The sequence below is a fragment of the Anser anser genome, assembly GCF_964211835.1.
Source record: "Anser anser genome assembly, chromosome: 27".
NCBI classification, from domain to species: domain Eukaryota; kingdom Metazoa; phylum Chordata; class Aves; order Anseriformes; family Anatidae; genus Anser; species Anser anser.
In genome coordinates, this window is record NC_139748.1 from 7,714,475 (window position 1) to 7,735,040 (window position 20,566).

The 20,566-nt window shown below is 41.6% G+C and overlaps 1 protein-coding gene across 2 annotated transcripts; it reads right to left on the reverse strand.

Annotated features, from left to right (window-relative positions):
• Positions 1 to 4,258: 4,258 nt before the first annotated feature.
• STK38 (serine/threonine kinase 38) lies at positions 4,259 to 20,435 on the reverse strand. 2 transcript variants are annotated; one of them, XM_083812844.1, is made up of 14 exons: positions 20,191 to 20,435; positions 18,584 to 18,716; positions 16,303 to 16,354; positions 16,043 to 16,165; positions 15,387 to 15,470; positions 13,374 to 13,497; positions 12,320 to 12,474; positions 11,115 to 11,217; positions 10,362 to 10,423; positions 9,655 to 9,772; positions 9,333 to 9,456; positions 8,521 to 8,616; positions 8,194 to 8,288; positions 4,259 to 7,562 (listed from the first exon to the last, which is right to left on the reverse strand). In XM_083812844.1, exons 1-14 carry the CDS (start codon positions 20,408 to 20,410, stop codon positions 7,432 to 7,434), a joined length of 1,620 nt encoding a protein of 539 aa, XP_083668970.1. In that variant the 5' UTR covers positions 20,411 to 20,435; the 3' UTR covers positions 4,259 to 7,431. The 2 variants fall into 2 exon arrangements, with proteins under 2 accessions (XP_083668970.1, XP_083668971.1); XM_083812845.1 differs by lacking the exon at positions 20,191 to 20,435 and adding an exon at positions 19,551 to 19,969.
• Between the last annotated feature and the right edge of the window lie 131 nt (positions 20,436 to 20,566).

Sequence of the window (20,566 nt, forward strand, 5' to 3'; positions counted from 1 at the left end):
GCAACCTGTTCCAGTGCCTCACCACCCTCATAGTAAAGAATTTCCTCCTTACACCCAATCTAAACCTACTCTCTTTTAGCTTTAAGCCATTAGCCCTTGTCCTATCCTTACACCCCCTGACAAAGAGTCCCTCCCCAGTTTTCTTGCAGCCCACTGTAGGCACTGGAAGGCTGCTGTAAGGTCTCCCCAGAGCCTCCCCCTCTCCAAGCAGAACAACCCAAACTCCCTCAGCCTTTGTTGGAGAGGTGCTCCAGCACCTTCATCATCTTGGTGGCCCTCCTCTGGACTTGTTCTAATAGGTCCATGTCCTCCTTATGCTGGGGGCCCCAGAGCTGAAAGCAGGACTCCAGGTGAGGTCTCATGAGAGCAGAGCAGAGGGGGACAATCCCCTCCATCACCCTGCTGGCCACGCTGCTTTTGGTGCAGCCCAGGGTACGGTTGGTTTTCTGGGCTGCAAGCGCACATTGCTGGCTCGTGTTCAGTTTTTCATCCACCAGTACCCCCAGGGCCTTCTCTTCAAGGATGCTCTCTTTCCACTCATCGCCCAGCCTGTGTTTGTGCTTGGGATTGCCCCGACCCAGGTGCAGGCCCTTGCACTTGGCCTTGTTGAACCTCATGAGGTTTGCCCAGGCCCACCTCTCAGTCCTGTCCAGGTCTCTCTGGATGGCAGCCCTTCCCTCCAGTGTGTTGACCACACCAAGCAGCTTGGTCTCATCAGCAAACTTGCCGAGGGTGCGCTCAATCCCACTGTCCATGTCACTGACAAAGATGTTAAACAGTGCTGGTCCCAGCACTGACCACTGAGGAACACAGTTCTTCACTGGTCTCCACCTGGACATCGAGCTGTTGACAGCAACTCTGAGTGCGACCACCCAGCCAGTTCCTTACCCACTGAGTGGTCCAGCCATCAAGTCCATATTTCTCGACTTTAGAGACAATGATATTATGGGGGACAGTGTCAAGTGCTTTGCACAAGTCCAGGTAGGTGATGTCAGTTCCTCTTCCCCTATCCACCAGTGCTGTAACCCCGTCGTAGAATGCCACCAGATTTGTAAGGCATGATCCGCCCTTAGTGGAGCCACGTTGGCCATCACCAGTCACCTCCTTACTTTCCATGTGCCTTAGCAGAGTTTCCAGGAGGATCTGCTCCATGACCTTGCCAGGCACAGAGGTGAGAATGAGTGGCCTGTCTTTTCCTGGGTCTTCCTTTTTTCCCTTTTTAAAAATGGGTGTTATGTTTCCCCTCTTCCAGTCAATGGGAAGTTCACTGGACTACCACAGCTTCTCAAATGTGATGGACAGTGGCTTAGCAACTTCCACCAGTTCCCTCAGGACCTGCGATTGTATCGCATCGGGTCCCATGGATTTGTGTACTTTCAGGTTCCTTAGGTGGTCTTGAACCTGATCTACACGGGGCAGTTCATCATTCTTTCAGTTCCTGCCTTTGCCTTCTGGGGCCCAGACAATGTGGCTGGAGCTCTTGTTGGTGAAGACTGAGGCAAAATAGTCTTTAGGCCTCAGCCTTCTTCATATTCCAGGTGACCAGGTATCCTGTTTCCTTCAGGAGAGGGCCCACAATTTCCCTAGTCTTCCTTTTATCAGTGATGTACCGGTAGAACCCTTTCTTGTTGCCCTTGAAGTCCCTGGCCAAATTTAATTCTAAATGGGTTTGGGCTTTCCTAACCTGATCCCTGGCTGTTTGGCAATGTTTCAGTAGGCTGGTTTAGCTCAGTTATGCTAAGGCCTAGCTGGTCCTGTTCCTGCAGTATGGAGTTATCTCTGGGCTTGTTTAACTCCCTGCAGAGTGCATGGTGTTCAGCACAACCAGAGCCAAGCTGTCAGGCGAGCAAGCACAGGCCTGTGCTATGCAGCCACCATTTCTGGAGAGATTTTTGCATACCCAAGGCAGATTTGTAGCCAACTTTGGCAGAGTGCTGGTGCAAAGAAAAATTGAAACCGATTCAAAAAGATCAAGAGGAAGACAGCTCCCATATGTTCAGCACAAATGACTGGTGTTGAAACCTGTGCCGCTTATGCACCCAGTCATAACCTGATCATAATCAGCAAAATGGAGGTAGCTATCAGTCTGCCCCTAGAAGTTTAATTTTTTGTTGTTGTTGTCAGGGTTACATCAAGCAAATTTTTCATTATTTGCCACCCGTACAAACTGTAATACTTAGTATTGAAGTTTGTTGTTACTGTTTTGCTTCTACAGCTGTTTTATTTGTTTATTTTCCTCAGTGTAAGAAATGTGAACACATTGTGGTTAAGAGTAACAAAATGATCTCTGCCAAGGCGTGTACTTGCTGATACATTTAGTTCCCATTTGTATGGATATAGGTTCCATTATTTGCAGTGTTTCTGTTGTTAGCTTCTTTCCTAAGTGCAGCAAATAGATTTCTTATTTTCATAAGTGCCTATGGGAAGATTTCCAAAAGTGCTTCAGGCCCTCCTGGGAATCCCAGGGGTTTTGATGCCTGGGTCCGCATGACTACTTCTGAAAAGTCCTGCCCATGTGTTATTGGAGAAGTGTCCTTCAGTGTCTGCACAGAGGTGGTTTAAGTTGTGTGCAATCACTTTCCATTATTGCTGTAGATTAATTTGTATTCCTATAGTAGAGAAAGGAAGATGTGGCACACTAATCATCTAGCTAAGGGCCAGACCAAACCCACTACTTCCTTTAGTAAGTGAGATGTTCCACAAGTTGAGTAAAGGCAGTGCTGTGAGATTGTCGCTCCAACAGTGATGGAGCTTAGCTCCAGGCCCTATGGATTTTTTTTATTTATTTTTTGTGTGTTTATTTATTTTTACAGCAGTGTAAGTTTTAAGTAAATGTGTAGTGGTATTTACTTGGAGTTTACATTTGTTCTTCTCTAAGGACCTGAATGTGCTCGTTGTCGAGCACTACCCTATACTTCCAGGACTGTGTCAAGGAATCAGAAGCTGATCATCAGACAGCTTAGTGCTGTATTCTGCCAAAACAAATTTCACTGTTGTCTGTCCTTGATTCCAGTGTTAGCTAGGCCTGAAGGATTCAGACAGTTTGTTAGAAACAGTGACCCCAGCCACTTAAGTGAAACAAGCCCTTGCCTAAGGGCTAAAGGGTCAGTGTCTTGTAGGAACTTTCTGGTACTGTGTAATCAATTGCACTTATAGTAGGGGATGGAGTGATCTGTCTTCTGTGCAGTGTTTTGCAGACACTCCAAAAATCCTGTGTTCTTTATTGGCTTTTCCAAGTAATTAGAGATGCATTTTAGTTAGTTTGTTTAGTAGAGTGAATTCCATTGGAACACTGCGTCAAGTTGAGGAAATAAGCATTTGCTTTTTGTCCTTTTTTTCAGTTACACACCATTCAGGTACAACATCATTTGGTCTTATTCTAGATATGCTGAAACATTTGGTCTTATTCTAGATATACTGAAATGTTGACCATGGCATTTATGAACTCCTACAGATGTATGGTTTCTTCTGTGTATTAAAATATAAATTATACATGGCTTTTTAGGCTCTTTTATATGTTGTTTTAAATGTGGAGAATGGGTGTGGGGTAGATCACTAGGTGGTCGTGTTTCCTTGCTTCATAAAGTAAATGTGGTTTGTGACCCAGTCTTTGCTGTATATTGAATCATACAGAGCAGGGCTGGTTTGGCAGGGACCTCATCCAGCAGCTGCACAGAAGTATTGCTACCCCTTGTACTGAGAGGGCCTCGAGAAAGTTTGCCAACTTGATGTAGTGATGTCTTAAAAGCAGCACATAGCACAGGTACGAGACAGGGGTACTTAACCCACAAACTATGCAGCACATATGAAAGTGCTATTTTGGGTTAATATGCTGTGAAAGGAGCTTTCCAATTCTACCTTGTTCAGGAAAGCAGGAACAGGCCTGCCTTTTATTCCCTTCTTTAGTGTTAGATGTGTTTCAAGAGTTTTTTCAGTGGAGCTTGGGAAAGGAGGTGGAGTTTGTGAATAAGGTAGCATTTGTGAATAAGGCTGTAGGAAGCCCAGGGGGCATTTCATGGAGTTACTGAGGTAGATAGTAACAAGATCAGCACTTCCCTCTTTAATAGGGTGTTCCCTTATGTCAGCTCTGCATCTTTTAGAAATGCAATCTGCAAACATGGTCTACTATTGTAGTCTTATGCCCCAACAGCTGAGCCTAAAACCACTTTCAAGTCTGCCAGATAATCAAAAAGAAAGATTCCTTCCCTCAGGATTCCAGTTTGTAAAAAAACAAACAAAACAAAACACGCTAGCAAAATTGTGTTTGCTCAGAGGATTTTATTTACACACTACAATGTAGAGATTGTTCCATAAAAAATTGGCTCCTCCAGCATCACACAATACATCTGCCAAGTTTTACAGTGCAATTTGGTAACAGTTTTTAAATATTTACAGAACACTTTTTCAAATTATAGGGTTAAGGCAGAATCAGGGCACAGTGATAAGAAACACTTAGTGCAGTTTTGTGTTAGGCATGATACAAAGGTGAACTGGCATCAAAACTCAAGTTCTGATTCATTGGAAATCCAGATTAGAATTATTCCTAGAAGTCCAGCTAAAAAAAAAAAGGGCAAAAATAAACCAAATAAACCCTGCTTGCAGCTTGAAAAAGAACTAAATACATAAGACAATATGCATCAATACGTAAGCCAGCAGCTAATAAAAATGTTTGGCTAACACACTGGTGAGGGAAGAGGTATACAAAAATCTTAGTCTGTTAGCAGTGAAATAAGGATCCTGGAAACAACAGGTTGTTGGTAAATGCCTGTAATAGGAAGCAGGCTTATGATGCAACTGAGATACAACACCTACCACTGGAAAGTGATGTCCAAGGCTTTCACAGGATTATATGCAGACATCCAACTCCTACTGAAAGACACAGGAATGAGGTACCCAACTGTTGCTTGCACTTCTGAAAAACTTCACCTTTTTACCTCAAAAAAAGTGAACAATCTGAGGTTTCAGAAGATCTTAAAACGTGTACACTAAAAATGCAAAATACATATTACTATAAAGGCTTTCACAGCACATTATCACAGCTTATAATTGTATAGTTTCTCTTATCTTTGGTATTTATAAATAAAAATTCCAGTCCCTTTACTAAAGGGCTATAATGCAGCTACTGTCTCAAAATCATTTACTCCTAATCCACAGCAATTTTAAAAGATTTTGCTTTGTTAAGTTTTCAGGCAGTAACTAAGCTGTTGTTTTGTTTTGTTTTTTAAGCATTTCAGTATTAATACCTCTCAATTTTCCAGTGGTTTATAAAGCAACATTTTCCAATGGTTAAAAGAAACTGCAGGATAAGGAGAGAGAACAGTTTGAGAAGTAGCTATCAGCCCTCCATGAAAGATAAAGAGGGTAGAGTAGGGTATTACTGACTAGCTGATAAAAAGCCTGATCCTATAAGTCATTACCCCAGTTAGCCCTTATTCATATGAGTAATTGCTACTGACTACAGTATTCCTCGTACTTCTATTAAGGCTACTCTTGCAGTTCAGGTTTTTAGGATCCATGTGGTATCTATCTAATTACGGCAATTCATTTAACTCCTAGGACACACAATAAGCACAAGGAGATGGTTAGGGAGATGATGCTAATGAGTTATCACCCTGTCTTAGCTATATACAGTGCTTTCTGTCCCCCCCGAGTCAGTCCTTCATGATGGCACTCAATTCAAAAGACATCTAGGTGAAAATTCCCTAAAAGCACCAAAAAAAAATTCATAACAAACCCTATTTTCTTCAATTTCCTAATCTAGAAAGTTAGGACTAAACATAACTGAAAGCCTTCCTATTACTATGAAACACTGCTCCAGCTTTGTTTTGTTTCTAAACAGCTTTTCTGTCTGTGCTATGCCTTTAGTGTTCAGCACCAATAAAAGTTTTCAAGAATCTTAGTTCAAATTGATAAATGCTTTTAGAAACCTCAAAGTTTTAAAAACTTCTAATTGCAAATTACAGGCTAGTACCAGGCAGGCCCAAAGGTTAATGCCACCTGCCACTGGAACTGCAGAGTTAACTACACGACGGATGCTCATGATTATAAATTATTATAAAAATTAATCAACATTATAAAAAGCTCAGCTGAGGCAGAATCCTCCTTCCCAAAATGCAGCGATGTTCTCAGAGATGTTTAGGCAAGGAAAGGCACCTTGGGGCTCTCCTGGAGAGCATCCTGACCATAACTGAATGTACTTTTATAAGTTGCATTAGACAAAATTCCAAGAAGAACATAGTGGGTCCCACCACTCCAAAGCTGACCCCATGAAGCACTGTCTCAGAGGACTACAAGGACAGCTGGTTCAGTCACGACAGCAAGAGGAGTTCTAAAGGAAATCAAGGAGGCCTTGGTCAGCAAGACTTATGGAATAATTTAATACTGTTTTGCTCAAAACGAAGAGCAAAAAGGCCACAGAAGACAGTTTTGTCTAAAAAAGATGAAGATGCCAATCTTAAAAGTGGCCAAAAGTTGGCAGCATCAGGATCCAAAAACCTCATGGCTGACCCAGCTGTACCCAGCATGCCTACTACCAACGATCAGGTTAAATGAGTTCTCCTCCCTTTTCGCTGCCCTTATTCCAGATCCACTTGTGTTATTAGCTGTAGTCTTCATTATCTGCATTGCTTATAGATCCATCTTTTCATACAGCAACTGAAAACTGCTGGTGCTTGGTGGAGGAAGTGGCCCGTTTCTCTTATTACTGTATAGGAAAAAAAAAAGTGTTGCGCAATTTTTTTAATTTAGAAAAATATTAAATGGCTTGAGGGTCACTTTTAGTACCAAAAGTAAAGTGCACTGCAACTTGAGGCCACTGCAACAAAATTAAGAAAGGCTATTGAAGAGGATTCCACGTAGCATTATAAAAAAACACTATTACAAACTAAAGTTAAGGCAATACATGTTGTATCTTTCCACTAGATAGTTTACCGGAGAATTGTCTGCCTCAAGCTGTAATTATTGCTTTATTGCCATTATACTGAAGTCCACCTGGAAAACAGTGCTGGTAGAACTGGCAGACTGAATATGTTACTTAATGCAGGACTGGCAAAATCATCCATATAAACATCACATGCTTTGCAATGTCAAAGTGAAGGCCTTCTCAGATCTCCTGATGGATTGTACAGTCTGGCAAAGAATTTAAAAGGAAAACTCAAAACTCTTGCTCCTGAAGCAGCAAAACATGCTTGCAGCAGAGATGACATTTTGTGGAAGTTTTCAATGGTGCAGAAAGAACAAATCCTTAGTAACAGCCAGAGTGTGTAACAAAAGAGGGTCTTGAAGTCGTCTCCAAGAGGCGATAGCCCTCAAGTTTTCTTTAAGAAAATGATAATAATAAAAAAGATAAAAAGTTCTTTTATGGGTTAAAAAAAACCCCAAGGTACAGAAACAAAATTCCATGGTTCAGAAGTTGTCCTAGGTAAAGGTTAATTACTTTCCTGTTTTCATATAGGATGGTATTGCTCCTCGGGCTGTCAGGCCCTCAAAACGCTTGTATGTATAATTGATAAAAACCCAGTCTTTGTTCTTGTAGTCAGTATCTGGATGGTTACTTGTTGCCACTGAAAGACATAGGAAAAACAAATTACTATTTGGAGACTGCAGTTTATTTTCACACAAAACACTGGATGCAGAGCAGGGAAGAATGCTTCTAAAGAAAAAAAAGTATCATAGAGGTAGGCACTCAGTTTCATTCTACAACACCAATCAAAAACTGCAATAATGTGTGTTTTTTAAACACTTGGACAAATGTTTGAATATGCTTGGATGTGCAATACAAGGATCCTTAAAGATTTACACCAGAACATATTGTCCCCATCTGTCCCACCCTCTTCCCACCCATATTAACTGTTAGACCTACTAGCAAGAATTAGCCAGTGCAAGGAGGTACTTGCAGCACTGGGCTCAAAGGTCCTGCTGAAATCTGAATTTGCTGGGAGCTTTGTTGCTTCTTAGAGATGCCCATTCTCAAATGGCTTCCAATTCCCCCACAAGTCTGCATCCCAACTCCCAGTACCCAAATTAATAGCCTGCACACCCCTACATCAAAGACTACCAGCTAACAATTTAATCATGCTTAAAAAAATAAAAACAAAACACCCTAGGATCTCACTGGTAGGATTGTGTGATTCTCAGAATAACAGGAATGTCACATTATTCTACTGGAGAAGAGGAAAAATCAAAAGCATTTACCTGTTGGTTTAAGGATATCAGATTCTGGAAATTCATCGAAGTTTGAGGTATCATCAATGCTTTTAATCTCTATCGAAATCGCAGCAGGTCTTTCCCTGCCAATAAGAGCAGATTCAGCATCAAAATTTCAAAGGCAGGAGAAAGCAGGATTCATATGCTTCCCACTTCTTAACAGACTCAAAGACAGAAGGCGCCTAGACCTCCAGCAAGCTTCAGATAAGGCCAAAAATATTCTCAGCCACATCTAGATATGATAAACATCAGTCAAGTTGTTCATTCCTGCTGAACAGGAGGACCAGCAGCTAGTTTTTCTGCAAAGCATCTTACCTTATATGCTCCCAGTCAACCCCTTCAAAGAATGGGTTACTCTTTATTTCCTCCACACCAGATGCACCAATTCTGTGCTCCCATTCACAGCAAAATCTGGGATGGAAGGAAGAATGAAAATGAAGGAAAAATGAAAGCATTCCATCCAGAAATGGAATGGCTTTCCAAACTGATACTACTGTGGTTTCCTAACATATACATGGAAAAGGCTAAGAACTGCCACTTCAGAAACAACACATGAAGTGTGCTTAGCAACATCATGCCAAATGCTGCAATTAAGATGCAGTATTCCTTCAAAACTGGATAATGTGCCCTTTCTATTTCAGGACAAGCATAGATTAGGAGAACACAAAGTCTGAAAAGCTAGACATTTATATTTTTGTCCTGAGAATGGATAAGTGATTGAAAATACTGGATGTAGAAATAAAAATGAAAGAGTCAGCATGCATTAGAATGTGTGTATGCTCCAGTACACGCAATGCCAAAACTCTTGCTATGTTAAAAAGCTGGCTCTGGCAAAAAGAGTAAGTCACTTCCAAGAGAAGCTTGTAGACAAAATAAAAAGCAGAAACGTTCACATTTTGCCAGACTAGCAGCACTTACATGGGTGCTCCTTTTTTAGCATAGTTCAGTCAAGAGTTCCACTGAGAGACAAATGTATTTGATTAGGGAGTTCAGCATTTGATTAATGTGCTTAACTAAATATGTAGCTGTCAATCATTTTTCCCATGTGAAGCAGGCTATTGAAGCTATAGAACAGTTTGCAAGACAAAATTAGTATTGTATTAACTGGCAAACCATATGAATGGCACCTTAAAATAAGATCCTTTGCTTTATCAGATATTGGAACCTCTGGAGGAAATGTGAGTGTCTCTTTCCAATTCATTACTTTCTTGTACGTTTCCTGAGGAGTCTCAGAACAGAAAGGTGGATAACCTGAAAATAAAAATGCAATCTTGTAAAAAGCAAAAATAATTCTTTTAGTTACTGAAGTCTACGCTGCAACAGTCAGAAGACTTCTCATAAACTATGCAAGCAGCAGATGCTTTGAGATCCTGATCCCAAACACATAAATACAACTGATATCCTGCACCACGATTCCTCCTAAGAACTTAGGCATTGCCTGTTTCTTACCGATCAACATCTCATACATGATGACCCCAAGTGACCACCAGTCACAAAGCTTGTTGTAGCCTGTCTGCATGAAAACTTCAGGAGCAATGTAATCTGGAGTTCCCACAGTAGAAAAAGCCTGAAACAAATAACATCAGTTACATATCTTTAGAGAAAACTTACTGCTATGGAAGTGGAACTTGAGCAACAATGGTTATTTTGAGAAAGACATCAGATTGTCTGTAAGATCCCTATAAAATAAGATCTGTAAGACCTTATGTCTGTAAGATCACTATAAGATAGTCAAAGTTGATTAAAGGCTTTCTTTCAAAATATGTAAAGAAAAAAAATACAACATGCTTACCTCAAGGAGTCTTAAAATACCACCAGGGAAATAGGTAAAGGTACCTTTGTCTATATATATACACACACCTCAAAATGGATCACTAGCTCATTGTTATCTTGCAAATGGCAAAAAACATTAGTTTCAGCTAGGAGGCATCAGCTATTAATGTAACAATTACAGCAGCACTATCTCAGGCACAGCTGTTCAGCAGCTGGATGAAGGACAAACAAGAGTTACTCCTCTTTTAAAAAGAAAGAGGTGAGTTTTTACTCCAGCCTTGTTCAAAATTCTGACATGGATTAATGCCTGTTGTTTAACTGTATGTACTGTTTGAAAGCAATTAGCTCAGAGATCATTTCAAAACAGGTAAATTGTCACTTACCAACTGCCGTCTATTTCTCTTCCATGTTTCTGCTTTCCGTTTGGAATTCATGTTCTGGAAAGCTAAAGGAGATTGGAATATGGATGAATGAATCCTACCAGTCATCCAACACACATATATTTTTTTACTCCAAATCCATCGCACTACTTAAGAAAATCGCCCTTCCAAGATCAAAAAGTTTGCTGGGGCCCGGACAAACAGCTCATTTTGTATTCAGCTGTGCCAGTAAGGGGTTACAGTCCCGACATGCTCATCAGCATAGACCAACATGCTAACCTGCCTCAGCCTTGCCTTGCTCAGTTTACCTGGCACAAGTTAAAGGTGCATGCAGAGGCAGACCAGAGTGGTCAGCAGCCTCTAGGAGGCAATTGCTAAACTGCAAGTTATTCCTCTTGAAAAAATGACTGAATATTCATAGACTACATGCACATTTCTTAATTCAAGTCACACGTGTGATACAACTAGCATCTACGAGTTGCACCAAATTTTCGTTTGAGGTTTACTATGCATGTTAAGAAGGGCTACCTCAGAATCCATCTGAAAAACAAACTTTTGGAAATGAAGCTATGTGTGTACAATAAAGTAACTGAGATTATTTTTATAAAAGAAGTCTTACAGAAAATCAAAGCTATACTTCAAGAGGCAATGTTACGATTACACTCAAACTGCAGTCTTCTATCTTCACATTGAAATGTGTTTTATCAGGCACCAAGAGCAGGTATGCAAATACCCTTCCAAAGCCAAATAACTTACTGAAGTCACTAGGAAGACTATGGTTCAAGTTTCTATAAAACTCTGTTCTGTGGGCTTTCTTTAGTCCAGTGCACAGACCAAAATCTGAAAGTTTCACGTGGCCCTAGAAACAAAAACGCCCAAAATACAAAAACAGTATGAGAATTATCATAGCAAGTAGTTTCATACTTCTTTCCAGTCCCTTTACTTTTCTGTAATAAATAGATGCACTCTTTTTCGTTACTCGTTTTAGCATAAGACTGGATACATACACACAGAATCAAGCTATTAGTATTTTCTTCACTACTGTCCAGAGAAAGACTATTTATTAGCACCAATTTACTTCAAGAAGCCTCTGCTCGGGCAAACTGACTGCTTCAGAGTGAAAGCAAATGTCTCCAGAGGGAGCTGTAGTCCCTGGATTGTGCAATGACTGCTAGATAGAAGAAACAGCTTGGATCTGTCCCAGGGCATATTGTCACCACACTGATTAGGTGTGATATTTTTTTCCTGTAACCGAAATGTCCATCCTTTCTGAAGTCTTGAATTTATCTGTGCCTAGATGTAGACATACTGAATTACAGCAGTAATTCCAACAGCGCTGGCTGGTCTGCTGGCTAGCAGAATATAATTATTTATTGTTGGCACTGTTCCAAACAAGCTAATTTTAAGCAAACTTGTAGTGAGCAATAGGACAGCAGAACAATCAAGCTTTCTGTAAACTACCTCCAGTAACCATCTAGAAGCAATCAGGTAACCTGACGAAATAAGTCTTCAGAAATACATCCTGATTCAGAGGAAGATATCTCTGCGTCTCACTAATGCAGCACTTAGATCCTTCATATTTGATACTATCGTGTACCCAGTAACTGGCAAGGGTGAGCATAACAGATGGGAGACCAAAAGGAAACATCTTTGACTAAGAGGGGAGAACTGAAACTGTGTATTTCAAATTGCAGCTGAAATAACCAACAATAGTTTAAACAACTGTCACAAGAGAACTCAGAAGTGTGGTATGAATACAACAGGACGCAGAGGTGGTCTTTACTGGCTCTTCCCCACCACCCCCAGCAATATGGCAAATACGCCTTCAAAGACAAGGAGAAACAGGGCTGTGAAAACAGTACTGTTTTCTTTCACAGTTCTCAACACTAGTTTAGGTCAATATTAAAAATTACAAGACCTATTTACTACTACCAAGCCATTGGCCAGTGGTTAGTGCATACCTTGCTATCCAGAAGAAGGTTGTCTGGTTTGATATCTCGATGGATAAAACCTAACTGATGAATAGAATCAATGGCTAGCACGGTCTCGGCTATATAGAACTGCGTCTCTTCTTCTGTTAGTGTGTCCTTTTTCATCAACAACGTCATCATATCACCTAGAAGCATCAACCCCACCCCAACAGCAAAGGTAAATACAAATGACTTTGTATACAGACACACAAACTCCAATTTCACTGATTTTGAAGGCATTTACAAAGAAAAGAACTAAGCTTTGAAATCCTTGGGAAATCTAAATTGATTTAATATAAAGAAATACATCCAATTTCCCAGCACTTCCAAGAGTTAAACTTGTATTTTCCTTCATATCACTGTATGTGAAAGGCTTGTATTGTAGTTGCATTACGTTTATTGAAACAGCTAAACAGCACAGAGATGAGATAACGGCATAGAAACATCCCTTAAACAAGAGTCAGCTGTGGACAGCCACTCTTGACTACACATCTGAATCACTGATTAAAATACATACTTTCAGCTACAGAGCTGTTACAAAAAAAACAGACTGCGTTTGTGCAGCGTCATTTCAGAAAGCATTCTTGTTTGTATTCACATACATGTATTACAGGCTTTCAGTACAGCTTAAGTGTTACAGCAGTGTTAGCATTCAAGGACAAACATTCATCCTCTGAAAAAGGACCTTAATTGTTTCTGCTGCAGGCCAGCTAAAAGCAAAGGGTTAGGAAATCAAAAGCTGATGATGGTTCTACAGATAGCTAGCGAAGAGTAAGAATAAGAACTAGCAGACTATTAAGGCTGCATCTCAAACATCTGCAGCTAGTACACACAAGCAGATAAGCTAAAGCCTGACCTGAAGACCTTAGTACTCTTAACTCTTAAAAAGAGAAATTTTTAGGAATGTCTTGTATCCTCACAAATGTGCGGTACAAACAGCAGTGTACAGTAACCACACATACTCTAGTCCCAGCCCGCATCTGTAATTAAGAGATTACAAATTCAAAAAGAAAAGAAAAGCAGCCTTTTCATTTCATGTGATTACCTCCAGGCAGGAACTCCATGATAAGGTAGAGGTTTAGCTTATCCTGAAAGCTATAGAACATTTTCACAACCCACAAACTGTCTGCCTCCACTAGAATGTCTCGCTCTGCACGAATATGGCCAACCTGTAGATATACATATGCATTTGATTAATTACAAGCCTGTCTTTTTATAAGATGTGTTTACTTCACAGACAATTCAAGTATTATATTAAAAAGCATCAAATATTGAAAAGACAGCAGCCAAACTTCTGCATGAAGGCAGAAACACCATCTAAGTTTCAACAGTTTCACCCCTAGATATTTTCAGGTACTAAAATACGGTAACATTGAAGAACAAATCCAAAAAAATATTCTTTTGACAGAAAAAAAGATGAGCTTTCAATAAACTGCTATATTTTTCTGGACTGTTTCTTCTTCCCTCCCCCGTCCAAATCTGATAAATCCCAATGAGCACCAACTCGACATTAGCCTTGATCAAGATCCAAAAGACCCTTTTACGCTCTGAAGCTTCCACTGGAAAGTTTACAGGGGCTTTTGCCTTCATTCACACTTGAATAACTTCTATATTTCTTGTTAGACTTCTGCTGCCATACGTTAACGTATATAGAAGGGCAAGAATGCACAAACCTCATTTTTTAAAGCAAGAAATAAAGCTAGAGAAATTTAAACTACCAGCCTGAACAACAAGATTCTATACAGAAAGATAACCTACATTTACATTTTTATTCTTTCAACTCTTACAGCATCTAAGTTGTCTTCAAGTCAGAAGTGTACATGTGATACTATGAAAACATTTGTCTTAAAATTAGTTAGATAACAGACCACTCCGAACACAATTTATTACCATGGGAAGATCCAGAAAGAGAAACATATGGTTTATTATATAAGCAGCTTAATCCTATACGAAGAAAATTTAAATTTTTGTGAAAATTTCTAACAATTAGATCTCTCAAGAACTAGCTCTATTCTAAAAAGTTAACTCATCCTTCAAGATAGAGCTTCAGCTTATTCCAACAGATTTAGACTCAAGCACTAAGTTAGCAGCGCTGCGTAAAGTTCCTGTGCGAGAACACTGCTGTTTGTTTTTTTGAATGAGTACTTCCCGAAATGGAAACCAGTTCCTAATTTTTTGAAACACACAGAGTGCTTCCCAGATTCATCCCAGCGCTGAACAAGAAATGATTGTGTCAGACAATATTCCCACAAGTACTAGCAAAGATAAGCCTTAAAAACAGAAAATGCCATTACTTTATGTACATCAGTTGAGTCGGAATTCTAGTTGCCATACCACTTTGATATTTATATCTGATTCCATAAATCAGAAACACAGTAAACCACCTATTTGATGTCTGTACTGAATCATCTACACGTAATGGTAAAAGCATATGTAACATACTGTTACATATATAGGTATCATCAGATGTATCATCGCAAACTGATGAGGAGGAACATACAACCATCTTTATGTATCTGATTTCATTTGAGGACTGACCTAGTTTTCGGAAGACTCCTCTGCTTCCCCATGCTTTCAAGTAGAAACTGGGTTCAGTCCTACCTTGCTTCAGTATGAAGAGTCTCTTGGAAGAGAGTTACAATTGCAACTTCCATGAGGACTAAGCACAGCATTAGAGGTTGTTTTTAAAACGCTATTCCAACCATTCAGCAACATACAACAGTATTTATTTATAGCCTGTCACCACTACTATAATCCCATTTATTGGAAAACTATATATTCAAACTTTAGCATTGTTACATGGAAAGGCGTAATAAAATAAATAAGCAAACAGAAAAGGCTTGACCAAACCCACTAGAAGACAGTCCTTATGAGTTCATACAACAATTTTCTGTCCAATTTCCTCCACACAAAATGGGGAAAAAATCCATGTAATTTTTTAGATAGTAAACCTAGACACCTAGATGCCCATTACTCCTCTCTACACATACATCACAATTACCTCCCAAAGTCACTTAAATCACAGACAGTAGCACCACTAGTTAAGGTGGCTATTCACCTGCTCTTTTTCAAGCATATCAGCTTTACGGAGTATTTTCATTGCATAAACATGCCCCGTATCTTTCTTCTGGACAAGTCGCACCTAGAAAGTATGTAAAAATTTGAGTCAAACCAAGTATTATCACCACACATCTTCACGGTTTTGGGTAGGAAGCCCTTGGCCTCTGTTTCATGAAATCTTATCAGACTATAAGAACAAAAAAGCGTTACATAGTATATGGTAATGGCAAACAAGTTCTCTTAACTGGAAGAGATTAAATCATTGTAACAGAGATGACATTCAGCAACCAGGCACCTAAATTAGATGGTCCAAAGCCACTTTCTCCAAAAAAGGCCACTAGAACAGAGCATTGCAAGTGACCCTCCAGCCCCCTCTGTTCTCGAAGACCAGCCCCAGGAGATCAGAATGAAAGTACACTGCCAAATTTGTATTTAGGTTGCCCATCAAGTTCTTTTCAACTGCATTAATGTTCCTTTAAAGCATGTAATGTTTTTAAACCAGTATTTTGTAGGCATAAAGACGTTACCACATCTTAAGCTAAAACTACTCTGCAGTTCCTACAACATTTATCTTTCACTTGTGTGAACTACATAAGATTTTGGCAAATACCAGCGTTATTTGAAAATACTTGTAGTCATCTTTTCTACACTTACCTCTCCAAATGCTCCTCTGCCTATTACTTTTAAAGATTCAAAGTCTTCCAAACCAAGCCTTGTTCTCTTAAGGCGAAGAAATTCTGTTTCTTTTTGTGCGTGTGCTGACCTCCTGATTCTCTTCTAAAGTTTATGGAAAAGATAACAAGGCTGCAGTTAGACTCCATGCAGATCAAAGCAATTCCAAGTAAAAATGCTAGGTGTATAAGCAAATCACTTGTACTACTAAACCATTAAAATAATTTTCCCATATTAATTACCTCTTCATCTTTTAAGCCTTCTTCTTCCATCATTTGTTCTAGCTTCTTTTGTCTAAAAGAGACAAATTAGAAGAAAGTTGAATCTTTTAACATTTTTTTTAAAATCACATGCACATATCCAACACCTTTGGGCTGTGCTTGCTGTGAAAGGAGGATGTAATGCCAGCAAGTAACAGTATATCTGATTCTCCTTTATATATCATTTACAAGACTAATCTTGAATAATCTAGTGTTACTGTTTTACCATTCTAGCCAATTTACCATTCTAATTTCAATAATCTAAATCTCCCTTGAGTTTCACGTCTTAATCAAGTATATATTCTCATTGTATAGGAACATAGATCCAGTTCCTGTCTCTCTGAGAGCTGGATAAGTCACTTAAGGCCAAAGCCGTAATAAATATTGAATCACCAAGGTCTCACTTATTCCAGGGACAATTAGCTATCTAAACAGCTTTGTGGAGCTCTACTGAATTTCTCAGCACCTCAGACGCATTACATGCAAAATGTTACTCTCTATTTCATAATACCTGAGATATTCGAAATATTTGGGAAAAGGACACATCAATACATATTCTCCCACCTAGAAGATCAGAAATTATTTGGGAGCAAAGAAAGAAAGGAAATAAAACTTCATGGGGGGAAGAGAGGGAAATGCCTTAAGGGATCATACGTTATTATTACCCTGTGGGAACTTTTTCCCAACAGTGATGATCACATTAATAGCTCTGAAACTCCAGAACAATTGGGGTTGTGTTTTTGTTTTTTTCTTTGCTCCCCCCACTCCTCTCCTGCTCATATTGTTTTGCACAACATTGCAAGTGTACTAAAATATTCCCTGTCTTTATGCAAGTCATCCATTGCAAGATCCTCTTCCGGTCTCCTGCCACTACACAGCTGCTGTGATGTGATAATATTTTGAGCTATTGCTTCAACAATCAGGCACATTTAAATTGCTCTGCCTTTATTTAAGTATCCAGTCATCCAATTTCATACTCAAAACAGTGATTCCAGTAGCAAAAAAAGACTGCTGCTGCAACACCCATAATTAAGTAGCTCAGCATGACTGAGTGATGCTGAAATTCCCCTAAACATCCTTAATAGGCCCTATCTGTGCTTCAGTGAAAATTTTATCAATAGTATTTAAACTCCAAATTGCAGAGCCACAGATACATCAATCTTTTTTTTTATTTTTTAAAAGAAGTATACCTTAGTACGTTTGTTCAAATTTTTAGAAGAAAACTGTCATTGAGGTTTTTGAAGTACACACTAACACTCATAATAAAAAAGCAAGAACTATGCAAAGACAAAGCAAGGAATTAAATCAGTAACATCTTCTGTTTTGATTAGGCCTCAAGCTCTCATTAATTTGAAATTTTGGAGAAAATATGTACACAAGATAGTATTTATTTCTAAATTGCTTCCTCATTTCTGCAGTTATTGTAGTTAGCAGGCAATTCTCTTGGAACAAGTTGGATTTTTGGCAGCAAGTCAGCAGTCAAATAAACACTGAACCTTTTTGAAAATTCTGATTATAGACTACATGGCAAGCTGGGAGCATGCCAGAAGTCCCAGTGCTACAGCTTGAGGGTATTCAGCAAATCAGAGGGTTCCAGCCAAAAGAAAACAAAAATAATATTTCTCAGATAAATTACTTGGCATATTTTGACCAATATATTTAGAGAGATGTGATAGGTTCTGTTAACTCAGACAAGAAGTAAGCCTTAGGTGACAGCTCTTACAGCAATCTTTCATTGCCTTTCAGATTACCTTCCCTTATCAGGCAACTCAGTGACAGTTTATAACCCAAGCTGAAACTGATGCTATAAAATTGATTTTAAATATTACAACCAGGTACGTAAAATGAGAACAGGCAACAGAACAGTCACAGGCGGGACAAACACTTGTAAATGTTGGCTTTCAGCTTCAGAATTGTATTTGAATGATGCCAAGCATATCTTAGGGTTAGTTTCTACTTAGTCAAATAATCAAACACACTTTAAATAATAAAATAAAAATTGATAACAGTCCTATCACTTTTGCATTTGCAAGCACATTTCAATTTATTCCAGAAGAAACTCCAGCCTAAATTACCGTGGGATTCAGAAATCCAGCAGTTGCCTCTGGATGCTCATGCCAAGCCACAGGCAGGTACCCATCTCAGGAGCTTAGGTACATGCTCAGCATAGATTTTCTATTTTTGCTCCAGATCCAGACAACTAAACGCAGTTAGTATGTGCGTCTGGCTCATATCCAGGAATGGAAGCAAGAAAGATTTTTACCTCATCTCCCGTTCTTCATGCTGTGCAATGAGATTGCTATAGAAGTTTTCTAATGTCACCTTTGTCATTGTGACCCGCTCCTTGGTGTGGTTGCTCATGGATGAGCACGGTGTTGGGCCTGTCATTGCCATGGCTATTAGGAAAGAAAAACGGAGGAAACATTTGACATAGTAAATGACAAATAACCTTCAAACAAGAGATACAATCAGTTAAGAGATGCTTATTCACAGAGACCAGAATTACGATTTTAACAAAATGCTGGCAGCCCAGTTGCCCAAACGAGGACTAAACAGGGAAAAGTCTTGCAAAAAAAAAAAGGTACAAGTCAAGCTTCCTGTTTTGAACATTTTTGATCTGAGAGTAAGAGGGAAGGAAGCTTAAGAAACACGATGCCTCAAAAACCACAATTTCAGGCACCACTGAAAATGTTTATTTCTCCCAATATTTTCTCTCTTTCAGCATTTCTCCAATGAACGCTGAAAGTTCAGAACATCACACCAATCTACGCAATCCAGAAGCTCCCTTTGACCCTTGCAGAAATAAATCCAGCAGTTGCCTGCCAACTCCTTGGCTATGAAATTCTGATTCAAAATCCTGAAATTCTGATTCAAAACCCTGAAAGCCATCCTGATAACAGAACAACTGAGGAAGGAGAAAAAGGTATTCAGCGGATTTTAAGCACTCTCCCTTTTACTGAATGATTTCACACAGAAACCCAGTAAAACACAGTCGCTGCCTTTGAGCAAGCTGGAGTCAAACAATCCACACTCACCGAAGACCTAGTTTAAGTTCCCTACATTTACAAACCGGATTCTCTCAAGAAATGTGTCAGTGTGCCCCTCGCAACTGGCAGCACAGCTTCAGGGCATATTTGACAACCTAACTCTGCTTTCTAAAACGCAACTGCGGTTCAAAGATTCGAAGCGTAAATCTACATCTCAGCCGAGTTTCCCCGGCGGCAGCGTACCTGCCGGGGAGGTGACCGAGCTGTGTCACCGTTACCCGGCAGGTTGGACGCCTCCCGTTTTGCAGTACCGGGGTGCCAGGACCGTTTCACGAGCCACCCTTTGCCGCTTACTTTCCGCAGCTCCTTGTAAGGCACCGCCGCGCCGCTGCGAAGCGCCCCCCCCGCCTCCGAGCCCCTTCGGCCACGTTGCCCGGGGCGGCGCCGGGCCCGGCCGAGGGGGAGCCGCTGCCGCCGGCGGACAGAGCGCGGAGGCGACCTGAGAGGAGGGGGCTGCGGGGGCCTCACCCGCGGACGGGGAAGACGAGCGAGAGCGAGAGGCTGCAGCGCCGAGCCGAGACAGGTGCCGCGGGCTCGGCGGCACCCGCGGAGAGCGGCGGGGCCGGGCGCTCCCGGACGGCGGCTCGGCACCGGGGAGCGGACGAGGCGGCCGCCGCCGGCCCGGGACGCGGAGGGCACCCGGGCCCCCGGCCCGCAGCTCGCCCGCCCCCAGCCCCATCGGAGGCGGAAGCCCGGGGGGGAGGACGGGGGCGGGGTGCGGCCGCCCTGCTGCCCACCGCCGCCGCGGCAAAGGGCCCCGGGGGGGGGGTGGACACGGAGCACCGGCATGGCAGCAGTGGGCCGACGAGGCGGCGGCGCTTACCGGAGCCCCCCGGGAAGGGGGTGGCGAGGCGCTGAACGCGGCGGCAGGATGCCGTCGGCACAGCGACGGCGGGGCGGGGCGGGGCGGGGCCGGCGGGCGGGGCCGGGGCCAAACGGACCGCGCGCCCCCGGGGAGCAGCGCCCCAGCTCCGCCGCCGCCCCCCCACCCTGACGGCGACGCGGACGGGCCGAGCTCCGCGGACCCCTAGGGCAGCGCGCATGCGCCACCATCCTCCCGGCCCCGCCCCCCCGCCCCGCCCGCTGCCCAAGGGCGGGGGCTGCCGCCAGCCCCACGCTCCCCGCCCACGACGCAGGCGCGCGGCGGTCTCGGGGGGGGGGGGGGGGCGGAGCTCCCCGGCGCTTGCGCGTTGCGCTGT